The sequence below is a fragment of the Mercenaria mercenaria genome, chromosome 17 (genome assembly GCF_021730395.1).
Source record: "Mercenaria mercenaria strain notata chromosome 17, MADL_Memer_1, whole genome shotgun sequence".
NCBI lineage: Eukaryota > Metazoa > Mollusca > Bivalvia > Venerida > Veneridae > Mercenaria > Mercenaria mercenaria.
Window position 1 is genome coordinate 26,025,028 of NC_069377.1, and position 26,180 is coordinate 26,051,207.

Below are 26,180 nucleotides of genomic sequence, written 5' to 3' on the forward strand. Positions count from 1 at the left end.
TTTTTTTTTAACAAATGTGTTTTTGTATTTCCTTTAAATGGTGTATAACCTCAGTCTGTCAAAATTACAAAGGGCAATCTGTAATAAATTAAAAAAATTGCAACATAGTTTAGTTGCAACAAGGAGCGTATGCACATCCTTTCAGGTTGTTGCTGCACCAAAAAGTTGTTGCTATGGCCACAAGGACTTAAAAAAGAAAAAGATAATATTGTTGCTATAAAAGTTAAGTTTAGGTTACCTTTTGTCCAGAAACTTTGCAGCCAAACTGCCTGTGGGTAGTGAATGGTACTCGAGATTTTAAGGTCATTGCATCAAGGTCACAGTTGACCACTTACATACCTACAGTCCTTAAACTCGGAAAACATATTGCCCAAGGCAGTGGATGACTTGTTGATACTGAGGCCAAATATCAAGGTCACATTGACTTTAATACAAAAAACTGTTGTTGCTCACAATCTTGAGAAACCATTGACCAGTGATCCTAAGACTTAGAAGGCACATGCTGACTGCTAAGTGGGCAGTAAATGACCGACCCTTTTTGATTCGAAGTCTAATGTTAAGGGTATAGCATAATGTTCCAACAGGCTAAGAAGGTTGTACAGATATAAAACAAAGCATATCCCTGTCATAAAAATCCCTTTGCAAAATAATGTTTCAAAGGTAAAGGTCACAGTGACTGTTTCAGGGATGAAAATGGCATTCATCAAAAATGGCTTAAAATTTACGCCGGGGTTTGTCAGGGTCCTGGGGTGAAATCCCGGTGGGGACCAGGGGCAAAGCCCCCGGAAAACTATGGGGGTTAAGGCCTTTTCAACACATTTAAATGCTTCTCCTAACGGGAACAAGCCAGTTTTTTTTTTAAGGAAAATGCAATTAAGCTGTCACACAATGTACACAGAGCTTTGCCAGGTATGTCAATTTTACTAACGAAGTTCAACACTTACAATTTTTTGCAATTATTGTTCACAACAATCTCAATTTCTCTATCCATCCAACCCCATACAAAATTGTTTTTAACACTGCTTTCAACATCCTTAATCCGAATTTCATCACACTTGGTCAATATAATATGCGACATTTTGGTGGATTGTTTATTTTTTCACTTCCGTAAGGTATCTGAGTGGTTTACAACATTATAGTTATTTTCAACCAATCAGTGGGTTCAAAGGTACTAAAACCCGAACCAGTCGAGCACCTGCACGAAGGGAAACAACTCTTAATGTAATGAGTTTGTTCCCCTTGAGCAGGTGCTTGAATGCCACAAAATACTACGTCAAAGGAAATATGGCTATTGTCGAATGAGTAGGGGGTCACCCCCCACCCCCAATTTTCTCATATTTATATCAATCTCAAAATGGTCTAGGGCTTCATAAACAAGAGGACCATGATGGTCCTGAATCGCTCACCTATCCCCACATGACCCAGTGTTGAACTGAGTATGACATCGTTATTTCTATTATTTGACATAGTGACCTAGTTTTTGAGCACATGTGACCTAGATATCATCAAGATAAAAAATTCTGACCAATTTTCATGAAGATTCATTGAAAAATATGGCCTCTAGAGAGGTCACAAGGTTTTTCTATTATTTGACCTAATGACATAGTTTTTGAAGGCACGTGACCCACTTCAAAACTTGACCTAGATATCATCAAGGTGAACATTCTCACCAATTTTCATGAAGATCCCGTGAAAAATATGGCCTCTAGAGAGGTCACAAGGTTTTTCTATTTTTCGACCTACTGACCTAGTTTTTGACCGCACATGACCCAGTTTCGAACCTGACCTAGATATCATCAAGCTGAACATTCTCACCAATTTTCATGAAGATCCATTGAGAAATATGGCCTCTAGAAAGGTCACAAGGTTTTTCTATTTTTAGACCTACTGACCTAGTTTTTGACCCCACGTGACCCAGTTTCGAACTTGACCTAGATATCATCAAGGTGAACATTCTGACCAATATTCATGAAGATCTCATGACAAATATGGCCTCTAGAGAGGTCACAAGGTTTTTCCATTTTTAGATCTACTGACCTAGTTTTTAACCCCACGTGACCAAGTTTCGAACTTGACCTAGATATCATCAAGGTTAACATTCTGACCAATTTTCATGAAGATCCATTGAAAAATATGGCCTCTAGAGAGGTCACAAGGTTTTTCTTTTTTTAGACCTACTGACCTAGTTTTTGACCGCATGTGACCCAGTTTCAAACTTGACCTAGATATCATCAAGATGAACATTCTGACCAATTTTCATGAAGATCCATTGAGAAATATGGCCTCTAGAGAGGTCACAATGTTTTTCTATTTTTAGACCTACTGACCTAGTTTTTGACCCACATGACCCAGTTTCGAACTTGACCTAGATATCATCAAGGTGAACATTCTGACCATTATTCATGAAGATCTCATGAAAAATATGGCCTCTAGAGAGGTCACAAGGTTTTTCTATTTTTAGATCTACTGACCTAGTTTTTAACCCCACGTGACCCAGTTTCGAACTTGACCTAGATATCATCAAGGTGAACATTCTGACCAATTTTCATGAAGATCCATTGAGAAATATGGCCTCTAGAGAGGTCACAAGGTTTTTCTATTTTTAGATCTAATGACCTAGTTTTTGACCCCATGTGACCCAGTTTCGAACTTGACCTAGATATCATCAAGGTGAACATTCTGACCAATATTCATGAAGATCTCATGAAAAATATGGCCTCTAGAGAGGTCACAAGGTTTTTCTATTTTTAGATCTACTGACCTAGTTTTTAACCCCACATGACCCAGTTTCGAACTTGACCTAGATATCATCAAGGTGAACATTCTGACCAATTTTCATGAAGATCCATTGAGAAATATGGCCTCTAGAGAGGTCACAAGGTTTTTCTGTTTTTAGACCTAATGACCTAGTTTTTGACTGCACGTGACCCAGTTTCGAACTTGACCTAGATATCATCAAAGTGAACATTCTGACCAATTTTCATGAAGATCTTATGAAATATATGGCCTCTAGAGAGGTCACAAGGATTTTCTATTTTTAGATCTAATGACCTAGTTTTTGACTGCACATGACCCAGTTTCGAACTTGATCTAGATATCATCAAGGGGAACATTCTGACCAATTTTCATAAAGATCCCATGAAAAATGTGACCTCTAGAGTGGTCACAAGCAAAAGTTTACGCACGCACGGACGCACGCACGGACGCACACACGCACGGATGACGGACGACGGACGCTGCGTGATCACAAAAGCTCACCTTGTCACTTTGTGACAGGTGAGCTAAAAACACGGAAATTCGTGAATCTGCAGAAAATTCTCATCCTTGCTGTTTACAAGTATAAAATTGTTTCTGCTCAATATTTTGAGAATGCTTTGACCTAAAATTCTCAAACTTGGCAGGTACATTGCCAATGGGTCCAGGTCACAGGGACTTTTAGTACAACAAGAGCAGTCTATCTGATGGCACACTTGTTAATTCCTCAGTCTAACAAGGGCCATAACTTTCATTATGGTTAAGCAAGACTTTAGTAACATACGGCCATTATTTGAATTAATTTAAACCAAGAGTTCTCTAACTTGATGATGTAAGTGAATTCAATAATGAAATCTATAAAAATATCCTTTAGAAGCAAAGAATGCAACCAAGCAAAATAATAGCAGTTTCGGTTTTCCATTTGATTCTGTTCACTAGAGGTAATGAAATGTGCAACATGCCACATCTCCCCCCCTCCCCCCAAAACAACAACTTAAGCGGAATATTTACCTCACTGAATGAACTCTATGATCCCAAAGGACTTGAAAATATAAAAATGTCTTCTGTGAAGTTTCAATCCATTTTATTATGATGGTATTCCAATAAGTTATTTTTTCTATAACAGTGAGTATTACAACCACTTGAACATAAAATGTACTAAATTCCTAGTGATTTCATTTTATTATTTCCATTTGTCAATCAAAGATAAACTTGCACATTTCTGTACATCAAATCTTTTTTTTTTGTCTAGTAATATAAACACTATAATACTTTACACAACTCCATAAAGTTACATTATGCCCATATTTGAATGTATAAAAACATATAATAATAAAATAAATATGCCTGTATGTATAATTAGTCTTACTGTGTAAGATTTGAATTCAACACATTAATAAATGTGTAAGTGAACACAGTATGAATGTATAGAATCACTAAAAACAATTGAAGTTTCTGTTACTAATATCAAATTTAGTTGTGCTTGCATACTTTGGTTAAAGCTCGACTCGGGGCATTGATTTCTTCATGTGAGGAAGTCATCCAGCTGGCTTACAGAAGGTCTGTGGTTCTCCTGATGAAATAATGCACAGAGGGACACCTGAGGTCTTCCTCCACCATCAAAGCTGGAAGTCCCCATATAGCCTATACTTGTGCTGGTGCGACATAAACCCAAACAAAATGAATAAATTGCATCCTTTATATCAAGTATAAAACAATCTGATGCCGACGAGAACATCCTGTTTTTGGGGTAACAGTTTTCATGGCAAGTCGCTGCCAAGACAGTTGCCCGAGAGCCGGATATTCCCATCAGCTTCTGCAATCAGCTGTGGATTATTTTTCTTTAATATCGTATTTTACAAATTATGAAATAAAGCACAACAAAATACTTTCTTTATTGCTCCCTTTCTTGCAGCAGCAAATTCAAAGAGCAGGAAAATAACGGCTGAAAACGAAATGATTACATGATCTTTCAAAGACTTACAACAAAATTACATGATCTTACAAAGACTTACAATAACAATATTACTTGATCTTACAAAGACTTACAACAACAATATTACATGATCTTTCAAAGACTTACAACAACAAAGTGCTAGTTTAGTTATATTACATGTTGCATAACATTTTTTAAATAAGGCGTAAAAAAAAAAATTGTTTGTTTCCGGTATCCCGACCTACCCTAAATTTTTGGCCTGACCCTAAATGTTTTTATGACCTTGGAGAATATTTTTTTCAACTTTTTAACAAAAAGATGCAAAACTGCACTTTTTATGCTTTAAACATGGCCAGTGATGTTAGAAATCAACTTACTGGTGCTCTAAAGGCATAACCCCTTAATTGTAATCATTTTTTGACAAAAAAATAATTTCCGAAAAGTCTCCCTTAATAAAAAAAAATTCCAAAAAAAAAAAAAATTCCGACCTACCTACCCTAATTTTTTTTAGCATGTTACCGGAAACAAATAATTTTTTTTTTTTAGGCCTAAAGAAATAAACAGAAGTAGCTACAGTTATTACTCGTGCACGATAATTTGAACAGCAACATGTTTATATTGTTGTTTGATTGTTCTGGTTCTCAATCACTGTTGAACACAAAAACGTCAATGTCAGATAGAAGTTAAGTTCACACTGTAATGTTTACAAAAATATCTGTATTGAACCATTTTAATTACAAAAAAAATCATAATTATCAAACATGTTATCGTTTGAGATATTGTGTGGGATTTATACTATCAAGGTGATTTTCTAAAATTTTACATTAACTTTATATAATTAGTGCATGAATCCTTTAGTGTTGCCAACAGCACGAGAATCATCTGGCATAGATAGTGTCAAGAGTTTTGACAGCATGGGTAAAGTCACTAGAAACCCTAGTGCGGTGGGCAAGAAAAATACATACTAGGGTGGGCAAGAAAAATACATACTAGGGTGTGCAAGAAAAATACAATGGATACATATTTTTCTAGATTTAACCCTTATCATGCTGAACACAATTGGTTCTGCCTTTTGCGACCAGTGTAAATCATGATCAGCCTGCACATCTGTGCAATCTGATCATGATCTGCACTGTTCACTATTCAGTCAGATTATTTTTGGTAAGCACCCCTTTTAACAGTTAATGGTACTGTCTTAATTGGAAGATGGACAAGTTTGTTATAGAAATATAGCAGAATTATGGTTAAAAGATGAGCCTTGTATATCTTTGAAACACAAATTAAATCCTGATAAATGAATAAAAATATTTGGTACTGCCATAATTATGTAAGAGCTTTCTATAACATTATAATACAGTTATCACAGTTAATTCCAAATAACCATTGCACCATTTTGATAAACATGGATAAAACTAACAAAGCAGTTCGCATGTTTTTTAAAGTTAAATTTGGTTTTAAATTTACACATGACTTTTATATAGTTAAGAATGTCAGAAAAGGTACTACTGATGAAAATATCTGAAATTTGCTCACCCAAAATATTTTGTGATATAATCTATACATCATTATAATATTGTATAATTTTTTATCAGCTCCTATAAATCTATTTTGACTATTTAGAACATTGAACCTCAGGAAGATCACCTATAAGTTGACCAAAGTGACCAAAAGAATCGATGTAATAATCCGGCACTACTTTCCGCTTGACTGGGTCGTCTGAATGCTGACGTTCCTCAACCTGTTGAAGTCCATCTGCACCTAGTAACAGAAGAGCATGCAAACTACATAAACCATATTTATAAAGGACTAAATTTTATTCTACATTTGAGCAAGTTTCCAACATTTTTTTTTTCAACAATACATCTGAATTTAGTTAGTTCTGCATGTTCATTCAAAGAATAGGTTGAGAGCTATTGCACTCGCCCATGCATTGGCATCCCAATTTGGTTAAGTTCTTGTATGTAAGCTGGTATTTCAGTAACCATGGCACTTTTGGGAAAGGATCAAAACTTTACATACTTATTCATTGTGTTATAACTGACACTTACACTGCATAAGTTCCATAACTCTATTCTGCTTTTTTACAAGATGATGCCGCTTTTTCAGTATAGAAATTTTTGGTTAAGCTGGTATTTCAGTACCCAGTAATGGGAATGGATTGAAACTTCATACATTTGCCCACTGTCATGAGCTGATATGCATTATGCAGGTTTTATAACCCTTTTTTCCATTTTTACAAAATTATGCCCCTTTTTCGACTGACATTCACAGTCAAGCGTTGCTATCCTCCGACCGCTCTTGTTAAACTTTAGAATAAACTAAGAAAATTCAGTAAGTAGAAATAGGGCTGAGTGCTGAATTCTTTTGCAACACTGATTTGACAAACTGCTCAGGTTTTATGATGGGTCACAGTCTATGGGAGACAAAAAATTGGTGGCAGTTTTCAGCAAATATTTTTTTTTCTATAAGGTATTAAATAGATTTTAATGAAACTTTTCACAATTGTAAATTAACTTATCTATTAGATGGTCAAATGTACCAATCTGTGAGTATAGTGTTGAGACATTTGCCTAGGATTTATAAGATCCACAAATCTATTACTCTTTGGAAGAATGTAATGTTGCCATTTTTATAGATGTACACAGGGAATGATATTTATATGTAAGATCACCTAACTTGCTTTATTCTATGTTATCCAGATAAAGTATGTTATACCATGACTTCCAATGTCAAATATGCAGAACTACCTTAATGCCAAAGAGGACATTTGTTTGTTTTAGTGGACGATTAAAATATATTTCACCGAGTGAACACTATAATGCAATATTTTCTTGAGTGGTGCAGCCACGAGTGAAAATATTAATTATGGTGTTCACGAGTGAAATATGTTTCGATCTTACCTTGAGACAAACAAAATTTCTATTTATTTAAAGTATTTAATGTATTTTAATGGTTTTAACTAAATGTTATTCAGTTTGTCTGCGCAACGTCTCGTGCATCGTATTGTGACATCATAATATTGTGACGTCAGGATATCTAATAGAAAAACTGTAAATAGTTCTAATACATTTCCTGATTTCTGTTACACTTTGTTATGACAGAATGTATAAATTTATGATCCTGTTAGTACTCCTATACATCTTTATCTTTTCTATTATTTATAATTCATATTCTTTCACATTCAAGTGTAGTTCCGTACCAGTGAAAAACAGAAATGACAATAATTTTTTCACTATTTGAAACAGTGAAAATATCAATTTTATTTCACTGATAAATTTTGGTATTTCACTGAAGAGCATAAAATAAAGAATGATTAATCAACGTCTCTTCCATGAATTTTTTCAATAATTTACAATCTGAATAAAGTACTTGCAGACCTTCTGAAATGAAATGTAAACCTTCATCAGGTAATCAAGGGTATACATACATTTGTTAAACATATATCAGGTAACCAGGGATTAACAAACCTCAGGTAAACATACATCAGGTAACCAGGGATTAACAAACATCAGGTTACCAGGGATTAACAAACACAGGGTAAACATACATCAGGTAAACATGGATTAACAAACATCAGGTAACCAGGGATTAACAAACATTGGGTAAACATACATCAGGTAACCATGGATTAACAAACATCAGGTAACCAGGAATTAACAAACACTGGGTAAACATACAGCAGGTAACAAGGGATTAACAAACATCAGGTAAACATACATCAGGTAACCATGGATTAACAAAAATCAGGTAACCAAGGATTAACAAACACCAGGTAACCAGGGATTAACAAACACCGGGTAAACATACATCAGGTAACCATGGATTAACAAACATCAGGTAACCATGGATTTACAAACATCAGGTAACCATGGATTAACAAACATCGGGTAACCAGGAATTAACAAACATTGGGTAAACATACATCAGGTAACCATGGATTAACAAACATCGGGTAAACATACATCAGGTAATCATGGATTAACAAACATCAGGTAACCAGGGATTAACACACACTGGGTAAACATACATCAGGTTACCAGGGATTAACAAACATCAGGTAACCATGGATTAACAAACATCAGGTAACCAGGGATTAACAAACACTGGGTAAACATACATCAGGTAACAAGGGATTAACAAACATCAGGTAACCAGGGATTAACAAACATCAGGTAACAGGGATTAACAAACACCGGGTAAACACATCAGGTAACCATGGATTAACAAACATCAGGTAAATATACATCAGGTAACCAGGGATTAACAAACATCAGGTAACCAGGGATAAATAAACATCAGGTAACAAGGGATTAACAAACACTGGGTAAACATACATCAGGTTACCATGGATTAACAAACATCAGGTAACCATGAATTAACAAACATCGGGTAAACATACATCAGGTAACCAGGGATTTACAAACATCAGGTAACCAGGGATTAACAAACATCTGGTAAACATACATCAGATAACCATGGATTAACAAACAGGTAACCAGGGTTTAACAAACATCAGGTAAACATACATCAGGTAACCAGGGGTAAACACAATTAGTTAAACATGTATCACATATACAAACATCAGTTAAACATACATTACAGATAGAGATATCAGGTAAACATACATGTTTTCCTGCAACAATTTTAGATTTATTACAAAGTCCATGCCTCTGAAGAATTTCATGTTACATTGGGTCTTGCGATATTTGTTTTTTTGCGAGAACAACAATGTGCAGCGCAACCTACAGGAAACAAATTTGACCTACTTTGAAAGTTGATTACGTTTCGCACCTTAAAAAAGTAGGCTTATTATTTTATGAATGCCCATGTCGATCATTTGACAAAGTAAAATCGGAAATAGATTGTGATGCCAAAATATTTGACAAAATTACCCTGCCTGTCTTGGATTTACAGTTAAATAACTGTTAATGTCTTACTCAGAAAATGATTTTTCAAAATACGAGCATCTGGTAAATTTCACACATGAAGGAAGCACATTATCAAACTGGATGTCATACCTCTAAAATACAATTATCTCCCTTGGCAAAAATGAAGGTCACACGTACCAGAAGCATAATAGATTTAATAGACTAGTACATTTGTAAATAAGGACTACAACATTCTTTCTCATTCCCTTAGTACCGGGGAAAATAGCATCAAACAGGCTATAGAAAGTATGGGCAATCTAAAACAAGGAAACGCTGGGATAAGTATGTGTATGTATATTCTAGCTTGGAAACTAAATCATAACATCACTGACTTCCCACCTTCATTAGTATGTTTATGTTAGACAAAGAACAGGGTGCTGACATCAGATATCTTACGAACAGCAAATATTGATATGAAACAGTTAATTACCTACCTGTTAGTACTAAAACAGATTTAATATCACAGTTCACAGCCATATGTATATCTGTATTTAAGCTGAAAATAAAAATAAAGGTAATTTAATGCAAAAGACTTGACCATCTGGTGAACTTTTCTATTTCCTTTTAGTATAAAGTAGGAATTCATCCCTAAAATACAAACAGCTTCGTCAGCTTTCTTTTCTGTTTAAATTAAAGTCAGGCAAAACCAAACAAATCTTGATCACGCAGATCAATTGTCAGAAGTTCTGCTCAACAACCTTGTTTAAGATGCATAAAGTCACAAAAGATACCGAAAAATACATGTGGAAATATATCTATGAGAAAATCCTTTGAAGCATAATGCAAGCTAGCCTATTTGTGAGGCATAATCGAAACAAAACTTAGAGTAAATGAACTTATCAGCAAAACATTTATTGTACAAGCTTTTTAAACATGTTTTATGCCAGGTTAATGTTTCACATATCTTCAGAATCCCTTAGGGATACACAGATGCCCACCCCTTAACAGGTTCGGGTACCAACCAATCCCTTGATATTGGTATTCTGCAGATGTTACTACATGATAAAACATGCATTATCTCAACAGAAATATTGAATGGATTCTTAATCCCAAACTGGGCGAAAGGACCAGAAAATATAAACAATCAATCAGGGTACAGCTGATCAATGGCAATTTAAAGTCCACAAGATCTGCTGGAAGTAAAGATTTTTGTTTTTGTTGGGTTTAACATTGCACCAACACAGTTATAGGTCATAATTATGGAAGACACCAGGTGCCCCTCCGTACATTATTTCATCACGGGCCACCACCTTAGTAGAACCATCGACCTTCCTTACACCAGCTGGATGGCTTCTCCACATGAAGATTTCAATGACCCAAGTGCAGCTCAAACCAACATAGGTGAGGGGCTAGTGATTCCGAGTCAGCGACCTTAATAACTCTGCCACAAAGGCCCCTTGAAAGTATACAATGCAAGTGAAAAGTAAGAGCAGATTTGCTTTGTTCAGCACAGGTAATAGAATGTGTAACCCCCATTGTGACTCCTAGCACAGCCTTCAGCAAATCTTCAGTAAATCTCTATCATTCAGAAACTAGAGATTGTTTTTCACAAGAAATGTATGTCTCCCACCACTTACGATGCAGAAATTGTGAAATGCTGCAAATTAAGGGACATAACTCCATGGAAAATCACTGAAACCTGAAAATTCCAATGATATGTAGGTTTAGCACTGATCACTCCTGTAAGGTTTGTTTGAAATCCACCCAATAATGTTAAGAGAAATGGCCAAAACAGCATAAAATTGAATAAATCAAGAGCTATAACTCAGCTGAAAATCATATAACCAGAAAATTCTGACACTACGCACAACTAGACTTGGCAATGATCCCTCAAGTGAAGTTTGGTGTATCTGGTGTCATAAGAGTTGCGTAGACAAACTGACAGATAGACAGCACTAAGTGTGTCTCCCCCACTACATGTTGGAGACATAAAAAATATTGACTGTGCTTCTCCAAGATTCCAAAGGATCTAAAATTATAACCAGACTGATGACTGTGATGACACTTTAAATCTATGAAATGATCCTTCTGAAACAGAGAACTTGACTGAGTCTGTTAACACACTGTTCCTACACATTAATAAAACAAGAGGGCCATGTTGGCTCTATATCGCTCTCCTGGTTAAATGGTTGCTATGAAGATTTGCATTTAAGCTTGACCCCGGGGTCATGATTTGAACAAACTTGGCAGAGATCCACTAGGCAATGCTACACACCAAATATCTAAGCTCTAGGCCTTCTAGTTTATTTTTAGACATATTTTGGAAGATTTTCCTATGTACAATAAAGTAACCCCTGGGGCACAATTCGAAGCCGGGGGTCATGATTTGAACAAATTTTGTAGAGGTCCTCTAGGCAATGCTACATGTCAAAATCTAAGCTCTAGGCCTTCTGGTTTATTTTTAGAATTTTTTTGAAGATTTTCCGATGTACAATTAAGTTACCGCTGGGGTGGGGTCAATTTTACCCTGGGGGTCATGATTTGAACAAAGTTTGTAGAAGTCTACTAGGCAATGTTACATATCAAATATCTAAGATCTAGGCCTTCTGGGTTTTTTGTACAATCAAGTAACCCCTGGGGCTGGGTCAATTTGACCCTGGGGGGTCAAGATTTGAACAAAGTTTGTAGAAGTCTACTAGGCAATGTTACATATCAAATATCTAAGATCTAGGCCTTCTGGGTTTTTTTTAGCAAATTTATGAAGATTTACCTATGTACAATCAAGTAACCCCTGGGGCTGGGTCAATTTGACCCTGGGGGGTCAAGATTTGAAAAAATTTTGTAGAGGTCCACTAGGCAATGCTACATGTCAAATATTTAAGCTCTAGGCCTTCTGGTTTATTTTTAGAAAATTTTGAAGATTTTTCTATGTACAATCAAGTAACCCCATAGCGGGGGTTAATTTGACCCCGGGGGTCATGATTTGAACAAAGTTTGTAGAAGTCTACTATGCAATGCTACATGTCAAATATCTAAGATCTAGGCCTTCTAGTTTATTTTAAGAAATTTTTTGAAGATTTTCATATGTAAAATCAAGTGACCCTGGGGCGGGGTCACTTTTGACTCCGGGGGTCATGATTTGAACAAATTTTGTAGAGGTTCACTAGGCAACGCTACCTGTCAAATATCTAAGCTCTAGGCCTTCTGGTTTATTTTTTTAAAAATTCTGAAGATTTTCCTATAGAAATCTATATAAAATCAAGTGACCCCTGGGGCGGGGTCAATTTTGACCCCGGGGTCATGATTTGGACAACATTAGTAGAGGTCCACTAGGCAATGCTACATGTCAAATATCTAAGCTCTATGGCTTCTGGTTTTTGAGGAGAAGATTTTTTAAGATTTTCCTATGTAAAATCAATTTTGACCCCAGAGTCATGATTTGAACAAACTTGGTAGAGGTCCACTAGGGAATGCTTCACACCAAATATCTAAGCTCTACGGCTTCTGGTTTTTGAGAAGAAGAGTTTTTCCTTTCAGTTGCCATGGCATGGAATTCAATTCTTTGAATAATTTTTGTAGAGCTTCACCCAAGGAACATTCCAGAGAAGTTTGATGAAATTGGCCTAGAGGTTTATGAGGAGATGTCGTTTAAAGTAAAAGTTTACGGACGGACGCCGGATGCCGGACAGTGAGTGATCACAATACCTCACCCTGAGCCTTTGGCTCAGGTGAGCTAAAAAGTGCACCTAAAAAGTATGCTTTTCTTCATGACAACGAAAATCTTACTAATTCCCACTGATGTGATGGAACCAGTTTCTAATGCACAGAAAGCTTTCTCAGGTTTCCTTATCACACAGGGTTCCCCACAGGTAGGTCCCTCTATGGATGACTATATCTGACCTATCTCCTCCTGCTGACATGGATTTAGCTTCTAATGCATGTGTCTCATGCAGGAATTCACAAATCATGCCATCTCCAGCTTCCTATGATCTATCACATGTGCTTCTCTACATGCAGGTATCATAATCGATGATTAAATCTTACCCATCTCCCACCTGCATCTCATGTAACTCCAGTAACCCTTTCACATGTGGTTCCCTACATGTAGGTGGAAATCTTACCTATCTCCCACCATTAAGGTGGATCCAGCTTCTAACCCATGTACCTCGTGCAAGAGATCAAAGAAGGCTGTCTCTGGTTTCCCTATCACATGTGGTTCCCTGCGCGTAGGTATCTTAATGGATGACACTATGCTTCCAGTTCCTGAAGCCAGATAATAAAAGATTGCTGAAGCATTCAAAACTATGCTTACCATTCCTCAACTAAGGTACAGAGGAACAAAATAAAAGTTAACACAACCAATGAGCTCTATCAGCTTGCTCGAACCAGTAAAGGGATAATGCATGTTGTTTTTTTTGTGTCAAAACATCTGCAGAATCCTGAGTGACTGGTTGGTGCGCCCACCCAGTAGTACAAGGACACCAACATGTCCCGAGGGACATGTTTACTCTCCTGTTAAAACAGCCCCGAAAAAGTGACAAGAACAGCAGTTTTATGCTAGAATGAAAGAAATAGAACTAAATTTGTTTGCAAGAACTATTACAAAAATACCACTATCCCAAAATGATGTACATATAATTGGAACAAGATGCGGTACAAACTTTTTGCGGTGCGATTTAAACACTCCACGTATAACCCTTTGTTATCCAGATAAATGACATTATGCCATGACTTGCAGTTTATAAAATGTGGAGGACTACCTTAATATAATCATGTTCTTAATTAACTGTGTTTTTTTTAAAGTCTGATATCCAAGCTTACAGATCTCGAGAAGGCAAATTTTGATAGTTAAACATTTCAACAATGACAATTAAAGAGTAAAATACCCATGCTAAAGCTGAAAGGTTCTTTAAGGCTTCACCTACATTACTTATATTTTACCATAATAGCCTACTTTCTGACAAACAGATAAAATGTTCATTCAAAAATGCTATTTTAAACCTGTGCAACAGGTTTTCATCAAATATGAACAAACCAAGGAATTCTTCTCAACTTCATTATAACCTAAAGTCCTGACCAAAGGCATTAATATTAATTAATACCAGATTATATGTGTTAAAAATCAGGGCATAAACAGACCAGAAGGCTTGGTGTCTGTTTACCCAAATTTACTAAACTTTCATATTGCATGTATCAAATTTTTAATATATAAAGTTCAAACAACTTAAATTAATCTAATAAACTGAAGACAAGATTCAAAGTGAGAAATAATATTCCATTTAGGTATACTGAGGTTTCCTGGAAATAGCTCCATGACTCATTACTACCATTTAGTTTATACTAATTTATTTCAGCTGAATTGTGATGATGGTAATCTGAATCACTCTCGAGTCCGCGTCTGGAAAAGCCTAGGTACTGGTGTCATATTTGAGAAATACTGTGAAATCATTAATATTCGTGGGGGACTAATTTTCGTGGATTTCGTGGTTGAGTCAATCCACGAAATTTAATCCCAATGAACATGTAAAATTCCCATTCGTTTTATGTTCAAAAGTTGAAATCCACAAATTCATATCCCCATGAAATTGCCGTTTTGACCAAAACCACGAAATTTCATGCCCATGAAATTAAATGATTTTACAGTATTGTTCTTTTAAAAAAAGGATTTTAAGTTTTTGTCCATTATTCCTATTGTGTATTCCCTTACGAAGACAAACAACCTATGACAAGAAATGAAAAAGTTACAAAATTAGAATATTTTTTTACAAGCTAACCTTGGAAACTACAGCAGTTGTATATATCAGTAGGATAACATAACATAAACATAACAAAAGTTAATTAAGTGATGTCACTGTCTATTTCCGTACTTAAATCCATAGAGGACCACTCACTCTATATAAAAACAAAGCATAATTGATCAAAAATAGCTACAGCTACTGTTAAAATCAACTTGTGTAGTACGTGGGCATTATTTGAAGTATGATATAAACAAGTCCAGCAGCTGATATCATAGCCTTGTCTCTGCATGTCAAAGACAATCGTCAGTCAATAAAATACACTAACGATTACATTTCTACTCAACTGCCAGTGTCTTACAATTCTCCACACCTGCTCTGTTATATATTGGTTCCTACATACTTCCAGTCCATATCTGCACAATGCGTACTGTATACTGTGACATCATTAATATTCGTAGGTGACTTAATTTTTTCATGAATTTTGTAGCTGATCCAATCAACGGAAGTTAAAATCCAAAAGAACAAATAAAATGATAATTTATTTATGTTCAAAGGTGAAAATCCATGAATCTATATCCCAATGAAATACAGTGTAACTTCCAAAAACCGGACCTTCTGAAAACCGGAAACCTTTGAAAACCGCACGAAACTCAAAGTCCCATTTTTTTTCTGTTCTTATTTCTATATATTTTTAACTTCAGAAAACCGGAACTCCCGAATTCTGAAAACCGGACAATTTTTGAAGCACTGTTTATATTTTAACACTAAGATTGACTTCCAAAAACCGAACAGCCAAATTTTTGCTGGATTAAAAGTGTCACCTGATAATCAAAAAAAAATGTGTCAACATCTTCTTTTGTTTATCTATTAGCGGCACGTGTTTATTTTGACACGCTATGTAATCACAATGATCATCTGATGCAAAAGTAAGGAAGTAATTAGCGATTATTTTCATTTGTATTCAATTTATGAAAACAGGAAGAATTAAATATCTTACGTGTTAAAACCTTTCTTAATGTTTGAATGAAAGAAAGATAGGTGTTTTAAATGATTTAGTTACATTGATTAAAGTATGCATTATCAACATTAATTAAAATTTAATGTTGACAACTCAGGACCCCAAAGATGGTAAAATGTAAGTGGAAAATGTTTGCATATATGCTATTACTAAAGTTATGTTGTTTCTTTTTATACTTGTTATTTATGTATTTATTATCCTTAAATTTGTAATTGATTATTAATTAATTAATTTCTTTATGTGAAATTGTAAAATTAAAAAAAGATAATAATCTCCTTCATCCTACAAGTAGGAAAACATAACTCTTTGTGCACCATGTCCACTTTGCCTACAGACTTCCAAACTTCTGAATTCCGGAAACTTCCAAAAACCGAACTTTTAGGCTGGTCCGGAGGTCGTTCGGTTTTCGGAAGTTACACTGTAGTCACTTTGAAAAGAAACATGAAATTATTTTCCCACGAAATTAATGATTTCACATAAATGAGAATTTAAGGTGATCATAATAACTCAGAGATTTTACATCACGAACATAAGCTCCGAGGAATGTAATACTATGTGATGTATTTACAACCTGTTGTTTTTTTTTGTTGGCTTTAACAATGCAGCGCACACAATTATTGGTCATATGGCAACATTCCAGCTTTGATAATGGCGGAAGACCCTAGGTGCCCCTCCATGCATTATTTCATCACGGGCAGGCACCTGGATAGAACCACCCACCTTCAGTAAGCCAGCTGGATGGCTTCCTCACATGAAGAGTTCAACACCTGGACTCAGGCTTGAAACTACATTTGTGAGGGGCAAGTGATTTGAAATCATCGACCGTAACCACTCGGCCACAGTGGACTCCTACAACCTGGTCTGAGCATAAACTGGCATTTGTGACTTACAAACACTTTGACTTTAATTATCCATCTCTATCACTCACAGTCAAAAGTGCTAAATACACTAAGGTCAATTAAGATTATTTGAAAGGAGTGTCAATGCAGCCTAAAGTATTTTAACTGCTCTTAATTCTTTAAAATTTAAAGAACAGGCTAGTGTTTAGTTACAACTGAATCAGAAGCAATATTTTCCACCTGACGTGATTTTACTGACATCTGAATTTTATACAGGTTGCATGACGTCATTTTAATATGTGTCATTGCATTAACTTGTTTATTTACACCATTATTGTCAATTTTAATCCGGCTGTTGAACAAATTCATAATATCTGTATATTATTTAATATTATGTAGATATATATATGTAATGAAAAGATAATAATCTTTGCATTGCAACGAGAAATATGCACTCCTTTTTCTGTGGAATAATATTTGACTCCTAAAGTCTTGCAATATTTCCGCTGCAGAACTTGTGCATATTTCTCCATACCAAGCTAATAACCTACTGTAAAATCATTTAATTTCGTGGGCATAAAATTTCGTGGTTTTGGTCAAAACGACAAATTCGTGGGGACATGAATTCGTGGATTTCAACTTTTGAACATAAAATGAAAAGGAATTTTACTTGTTCGTTGGGATTAAATTTCATTGACTGACTCAACCACGAAATCAACGAAAATTAGTCCCACATGAATATTAATGATTTCACAGTATATCTATTATGTCCATTTGACATTCAACCCAATGAAAGATAATATAAAAACTAACTCTAACACCTGGATACTGCAAGGTCATAAACAACAAGACAAAAATCTTCCAATGGCACACTGAAATATGAGTGTAACTTCAACATAACTTTAGAAATGTAGGTGAAGCCTTCCGGGGAAAGTAAGAGAACAGGGTATTCAAGTGTGTATGACATACAATGAAGCTTATGGACAAAGACTATGTTAAATGCCTGCCACAAAATGAAGAGGAAAAACAGATTCCTTTTATTTTTTTATACAAAATTATTATGATCTTACCTGGTATACAGATGTCTAACTTTGTTGGAAGAAACGGATCTTCATTTGTGGCTAAAAATAGATTATTCCTATTTTTGGCATAAGTGGCTGCTTTCATCATTTTCATGTAGCTGTGGTGGGGATCAAAACCAACCAAAACACAATTCACCTGAAAGCATTGTACATGTCAACACTTCAAAAATAACTAGAAATTCATGATAATAATGTGTTGATAACAGATAGGCTGTTAAGGATCGATTATATACAATGAAATCTTTTTGTTTTACGTTACTATAGCTATTTAAAATACAATGACAGCCATTTTGACCAAATTTTAAAATCTTAACCGGCAACTTTCTCATTTTTCAGCTAACCTGATATTCTTTCAACTACCTTCAATGATTACCGGTAAGTAAGGTCACTGACTTTAAATCATTAACTGGCCTCACAGCTGTGGGTTCAAAATTTTGCTTGAGGTGTGGAATTCTTTCAATGTGAGGAACCAATGCAGCTGGTGTACATACATTTGGTGGTTCTACCCAAGGACCAGCACCTGCCTGACAAAATGCCTTGAGGGACATCTTGGGTCTTCTTCCACAATCAAAAGCTGGAAATTAAGCTGCCTAATGACCTATAATTGTATCAATGCAATGTTAAACCAAGCAAAATCTACATTCATAGTACACTGTTATGCTATCTCTTCTGAGATAACAAAGTCATACTGAGCTCACTGTTTAGGTGGTAAAAGTATGACATTGTTTCATTTTTATTGAGAGCAAACATACCTCTGGATCCGGCTTCCAGTCTGACTGAAATTTGACGATATCATCTAGCTTTTCATAGTCATCTGGCACATGATCAGGCTGCAACAGAATTTGAGAGTATTCAAATAATTTGAACTGCACCATGAGAAAACCAACATAGTGTATTTGCGACCAGCATGGATCCAGACCCGCCTGCGCATCTGCGCAGTCTGGTCAGGATCCATGCTGTTCGCTAACGGTTTCTCTAATTGCAATGGGCATTGAAAGCTAACAGCATGGATCCTGGTCTGGATTTGTTAATTTGTTAATTGTCTGGTCTAGTTAATTTGTCAGTTACTTATAATTATTGTACATGTATTATGTGTAAGTCTTGTTTTTAATTAGTTTATACTAATTTATTTTAGCTCAATTGTGATGAAAGCTTCAAGCTTATTTGAACCACTCTCTAGTCCACTTCCTGAAAAAAACAGTACTGGTGTCATATGAGAAGACGTGGTTGTGACCCCAGTGGAGCTTGAACCCACGACCTTTTGGATGAGCGGCCAACACCTTAACTACTAGACCACGGCTCCCCCTATTTTTAATTGAATATGAAAATATGAGAATTTTTCAATACCTTCTGTCTTGTTTAACCATGAAAAAAAAAATCCCAAAAAATATGTAAACTAAATGAAAATAACAGAGAAACTCAGAAATACAGAAAATCTCTAAAACTATTATCTTCATTATACATTATACAATGTATCTATTTTTATACTATTAATCTCAAAAACTTATAACTCTGGCAATTTTAACAGTATAATAATTCTTTCTAACACTGAAACTTTAAAAAAGTTGTTTTGGGTACAGCAATCTGTCAATACGACCCATCAACCTTTCAACTGGATAGGGCAAAAGTAGACCACACCCATGTTTTACAAAAATATCAGCATACGTCAGGAGGAAAATTATGTACAAAACATTAAATATAATAGTCTGCTGAACCACGCCACGTGATACTTGAACCATGTCATGTAATTCTTTTAATGAGCCAAGTTTTTCTAGGGAAGGTAGTCTAGAAGTAGCTTATTTTGGTTTATTAACTTTGTATAATAGTAAATGACGTACAGGCTTGTAAAACTATCTTCTAATAATTATACTCTTTCAAGTTTAGATTTCCCTTCTTTTGTAATCTTAAAATATTGTAATATAGTTGAGAAATAATATATATCAGAACCATGTTTTAATATATTTAAACATTACAAAGAGGTTACAGGTCGCCAAATAGTAGGTAACATGATGATATTAAAACATGGCAGATGTTACACCTCCCATGGAATAATTCAAGGGTGTTTTGGCACCTAGTGAATCATTCTGTATACCTAATAATCAAGTCAGGATGTGTTTTTTAAGTGTAACATGATTCTGTTATATTACTTCAATTTTGAAATGTCTTTTTATTATCAGTTTAATGTTATATAAAATAGAACACGAAACTCCTTGGTGCCTCTATGCAGCTTTGATGTCAGCATTCTGTCTTTCAATGAAAATAAACATGGCTTTTCATTTTAGAATCATGCTTATTTAATACATTGAAGTTTGAGAGATGTCAAAATTATGAGATAAATTCTTACGCTGTTTTTTCTAGCGTTTCATTTTTACATAAGGACTATGTTGTATATCCATTTTTTGTTTCGGCCAATTTAAAAATTGTGTTTGAACAACAGCATATTTAGCATGCGCAATAAGAAAAATGAACAATGGCATGAACCTTCAGTAAATATACTGGCTGAGTGAGATAAGATGCTATCTTATGTAGCTGAATGTGGCAGATTTGAATCCTGGCTACTCCTGCTGCAGTGAGTACTTGGGCAGTGTAATTTATCACAAATGCATCAGTCAACCCAGCTGTATATAGGTAACAGCAATTGCTGGGGGGTAAAGGTAGTATTGGTTTTAATGTTCCTTAACTCTTACCCTGCTAAATTTCTAAAATGGACTGGTCCATCATTCAATATGGGCAATACCATTTAATATTCGAAGGGGTGTTCACTGAAAATTTACTGACTGAATAGCGAACAGTGCAGACCATGATCAGACTGCACGGATGTGCAGGCTGATCTTGGTCTGCACTGGTCGCATAGGCAGAATCATTTGCCGCCAGCTGGCTAAGGGTTAAACAGGCTTGCTCAAATGTTCTACAAAGCTTAAGTTAACTGTTTGACAAAGTGGTGGTAAAAAAGTTCACCTTTACCTTTACCTAACTTAAGTGGTTCTGAAATTCTGACAACAAATTATGCAGTTTCAACAAACAGGGCACTAGACAACTTTTGGGGACAGGTACCCATACCCTCAAGAAGGGGAATTTTTCGCCGTTTCAAGACAAAAGGGGAAGTTTTTAGCTATATATATATATGTTACTACTTTTCACACTTATTAATACTGTTTTCAATCAGTTCTAACTAATGAACCTATATTGCAGCAGTAACCTTCCTTAGAGGCACTTTAATATAATTTGAAACACAGTTCATATCTAGTTGTGTCAAACAATCTTTTATCAGGGGAATTTTCTTCTGAGAAAGGGGAAAAAAACATACTATTTTATGAGGGGAATGGGGCCCATATTCGGCCCCAAAAATGGCCAAACGAGTGCCCTGACAAAACTTTGGGTCAAGCACAGTTTTAATTCCATTTTCTGATAAGAAAATGTCTGTTTACTGGTCTTGTTTAAACAAGAGTTCAAACACTCTGAAAAATATTTCATACTGCATTTCCAAAGTCTGTTTTTCTAAAACAAAACTTGGGTCACATGTACGGACTGCTATTGTAGTACAAAGAGGTATCAACCTTTATAAAATAATGCTTACTCACAGTTCACTTTTACTTCTAGGGAAATGTCTTGAGGTGACATCTGACTTTTCTATAAACTCTACAAATTAGCACAAACAATGCTCATTTGAACAATATAATTATGTTGTTTTATTTGTGAAAATAGTTACACTCGTTAATGGAGAAAGGTTACAACTTCCTGTTGGAAAGAAAGTCAGGCAACAGTCTCTTGCTAAACTTGTTTTTGGAAATAAAGCTGAGTCTGCTTTGATGTCCACCCATATACATGTATACGTAGCCACTTGCCCTAAACAGTAAATCATCTACACTGGCTCCAGGTCCCTATGTTTTTCTCTCATATTTCTCATATGTCAGTTGTTTTTTTCATTACACTCCAGCAAGTTCTTCCTGTACTGACCCTTTTGTATTGCCCCTGGCTACAAACATAGGTTGTATGGTTTAGCTATCAGATTAAAATTTGCTAATTCAAAGGCTTAAAATTAACTTATAAAATGTTTGCAGTATTAACAAAAAAGGAATAACCATGCAGACAGGGAGCCAGGCTTTCAGTCACCTAACCTCCAACTTTGACTTTTTATTCTACTATCTAAAGAAGCCACCTGATTCAAGCAACCAGACTATGTTGCTCCCTTGACTGGATGCTAAACCCTTACCCTGCTAAATTTCTAAAATAGACTGGTCAATAATTCAATCTGGGCAATACCATTTATTATTCGAAGAGGTGTTCAATGAAAATTTACTAACTGAATAGCAAACAGTTCAGACCATGATCAGCCTACACATATTGGTCTGCACTGGTCGCGAAGGCAGAATCACTTGCCGCCAGCTGGCTAAGGGTTAATACAGGTTTGACTGTATCTCTAGCTAATCATCCATTATTAGATACTTAAACATCTTTTCTGTTTATCTCATGCATGATTTATCCTTAAAGACAATGATTGGACTATTCCTAATTATCACACAATAAGGAACCTATAGTTTGATTTGGGCATTTGAGAATTCGATTTATAGACTTGTCTGTTGATAAGAGAATTCAGCATAATTTACATGCTTATTTAGGTAAAAACCACTATCCTACTGAATAACATAGCCTAAATAATTAACTGTTCCATTTTTTAAAGCACAAAAACATCGCTGACCTCAAAATTAAACTATACATGGCCGTGGTTTTATCTTGAAAGTTTGAACACAGACTTCCTTGTATACTGTAAAGTCATTTAATTTTGTAATTTTGTAAGAAATTTCATAATTTGGGCCAAAACAGCTATTTTATGCAGATATTTACTTGTAGATTTCAAACTTAAATTTTAAAATTGATGGGTTATAATTTAATGAAATCACTCAAACACAAAATCCATAGAATATAGTACCACACGAATATTGATGATTTTACAATAACTCTTCGGAAGAAATCAATGGACATTCTCTGTAAAGCGTGTTAAAACTACTCAATTAACAGTGAACTCAACTCTACACAAAATTTAATGTAAGTCCCATACAATAAATTCTCATGTCTGTAAGTACTTATATAGGTACTTCTCTGGCAGAGTGGGAAAGGCATCAAATCACTTGCCCTTTTCCACTTGGGTGTAGCTGACATACAGAAGGTCAGTGGTTCTACCAAAGTGCCCTACGGTGCCCACAAAAGGCACCTGGGTCATCGTCCACTATCAAAAGGCAGAAATTAACACATCACTTAAATTTGTGTTGGTGTGACTTAAAACCAAACAAAAAAATTTTATCCCTAAAATTACTCACCCCAAGACCTGTGTACTTTATTCCAAGATTGTCCATCTCAGCCGCCATACTAGCATTTCCTACCATATACACTTTTCCAGAGAATCCCATGGTCTTCAGATACAGGGCTGAGGCATGTGCTGTACCAACAATGTTGTCCTAAAATAACCCAATATACACATTTAAAGTGCATCATAAATATTTATCATACAGGGATGCAACCTGTGCAGTACGGACAATTTTGTCTTAAACTTATACCATATACACACTTAAAGTGCATTATAAATATTTACCATACCCAGGGCTGCAACAGTCATGTGCAGTACTGTCTGACAACTTTGTCTTAAACTAATACCATATACACATCTAATGTTAGACACTTTCTTGTACAATACAAGCTAATACTGGGTTGCACAGTAATGCTTTTGGCTGATTTTCTATTTAAATGTTCCATGAAATTTCATTTCATTTATGTAACAGTATAGATGTAGTTAAAGGGTGATAACCTAGTCTTTAAGTATACCGGTATGTATTTGTATTCATTATCCATATCAAATATACCAGACTATTTATGTCTCATGCATGTATTTGAAAAAAACCTAACAGCTGTTGTAGAAAATAAAAGCAACACAAGACATCTCCAAAATGAAAAATTTTCCAACTACTGTGTCAGAGGCTTTCAAGGAGGAGGGTGCACAAACCACATTTTGATTCTTGCTGAAGTACAAACAAATTCTGTCACAAGATTATATCATCAAATGGTTATTCCTTTTTCATAAGCTTTCTATCATCATATATCAGTTGCAGAACAAATCTACAATATGTTAGCCCTATTTGTTAAGTTTGCATGTAAAAAGTCAGTTTTATTTTCCATGCATTGACACAATATGCTACAAAAGTTGTAACAATCTATATATTACATGTTCCTATCTTGTAAGCCTCTGTCTGAAAGTATATTCTAACAAGAGCTGTCCATAAGACAGCGCGCTCGACTTTTCTCAGTGCTTGACTCTGAATTAGAGCTTTGCCAACTATTATAACTATTTTGAGTTTCAAGTCAAAAGCTTTAATAGTAACAGAGATATTTGACTTTATCAAAAATTTTAACAAAAAATTCTAAGTTAAAAAGGGACATAATTCTGTCAAAATTCAATCAGAGTTGATTGTTTCTGCTGGTGTAAACTTTGACGGTTAACAAGAATTTTAAGTTTCAAGTCAAAAGCTTTGATAGTAACAGATATATTTGACTTTATTAAAAACTCTAACCAAAAATTCTAAGTTAAAAAGGGGCATAATTCTGTCAAAAATCAATCAGAGTTATTAGAATTGTGTCTCCTGGTGTAGATTTTGATAGTAAATAACTATTTTGAGTTTCACGTCAAAAGCTTTAATAGTAACCGAGATATTTGACTTTATCAAAAATTTTAACAAAAAATTCTAAGTTGAAAAGGGGCTTAATTCTGTCAAAATTCAAATCAGAGGGATTGTTTCTCCTGGTGTAGACTTTGATGGTTAATAAGTATTTTAAGTTTCAAGTCAATAGCTTTGATAGTAACAGAGATATTTGACTTTATCAAAAACTTTAACCAACGCGACGCCGACGCTTGGGCGAGTACAATAGCTCTACTTTTTCTTCGAAAAGTCGAGCTAAAAATCAAATATGTCTTTTATGTCAAAAAATGCTTTTGATTTAGTATCTATTTCATGAATACATGTAAGTATCTTACCAGTTCAGCTGGGAATCCTAGCTTGTGACATTTTTCAACTATCTGGGCTCTAGTTTTACTGCTGTTGTTTGTCAGATAAAATATTCTCTTACCCTGCAGTGAATTAATAAATTCATACATTACACATCCTGTGTATTTAATAAATTGAAAGTTGATCTCCTTAAACTCCTGCACAAGTTGACATTTTACCAACATTACCAAGTACTGTCAAACTTGCTTGAGAGACCATGTCTATGGGTCTCCATGGCCAAGTGGTTAAGGGCGCCGACTTCAAATCACTTGCCACTCACTGACGTGGGTTCAAGCCTCACTCGGGGTGTTGAATTCTTCATGTTAGGAAGCCATTCAGCTGGCTTACACAAGGTCAGTGGTTCTACCCAGGTGCCCACTGAAATAATGCAAGGTGGGGCACCTGGTGTCTTCCTCCACCATCAAAGCTGGAAAGTCGCCATAATATTATGCCCTAAACTGTGTTGAAGGGACATTGAACCCAACAAAACATACAAACAAACAAGACCATGTCTATCAAGAGACCACTGTTTCAGTTCCTTTTTTGTGTTGTAATTTAAAGAAAACAATGTTGTATTAAGAGACCAGCTGTGCTAAAAGACAGTATTTTGCCCTTCCCTTAATTAGTCTTTTATTGTTAGTTCTTCTGTAAATGCTAAGTTTTGATCCATTTTGTCAAGTAAAACTGCACTTTTAACAAGAACAATATATTCCACTTTTGGAATATGACAATCTGCTGACTGTACAAAATTGAAACCTAAAAAAAGTTAAGTTATATACACTTGCTAATTTGATTGTTGCAACATCATGTTAATTCTGTTTCCTCCCCGGGGTACATGTACATGACACTATCAAATATGTATTTAGTTTAGTTAGTTTAGTTTATACAATTAGTTATTACTAATTTATTTT

The 26,180-nt window shown here is 35.2% G+C and overlaps 1 protein-coding gene across 2 annotated transcripts in view; it reads right to left on the minus strand.

Moving 5' to 3' along the window:
- Nucleotides 1-3,828: 3,828 nt before the first annotated feature.
- Nucleotides 3,829-26,180, minus strand: part of LOC123536899 (glycerol-3-phosphate phosphatase-like) — a 47,812-nt gene continuing 25,460 nt past the window's right edge. For both annotated transcript variants that reach the window (XM_053529297.1, XM_045320394.2), the window contains exons 3-9: nucleotides 25,260-25,352; nucleotides 23,554-23,691; nucleotides 18,988-19,065; nucleotides 18,224-18,371; nucleotides 13,680-13,821; nucleotides 10,053-10,114; nucleotides 3,829-6,448 (exon numbers count right to left, since the gene is read on the minus strand). In XM_053529297.1, the coding sequence (XP_053385272.1) occupies nucleotides 6,303-6,448; nucleotides 10,053-10,114; nucleotides 13,680-13,821; nucleotides 18,224-18,371; nucleotides 18,988-19,065; nucleotides 23,554-23,691; nucleotides 25,260-25,352 (807 nt within the window). In that variant the 3' untranslated portion in view covers nucleotides 3,829-6,302. The remainder of the gene's footprint in view (nucleotides 6,449-10,052; nucleotides 10,115-13,679; nucleotides 13,822-18,223; nucleotides 18,372-18,987; nucleotides 19,066-23,553; nucleotides 23,692-25,259; nucleotides 25,353-26,180) is intronic.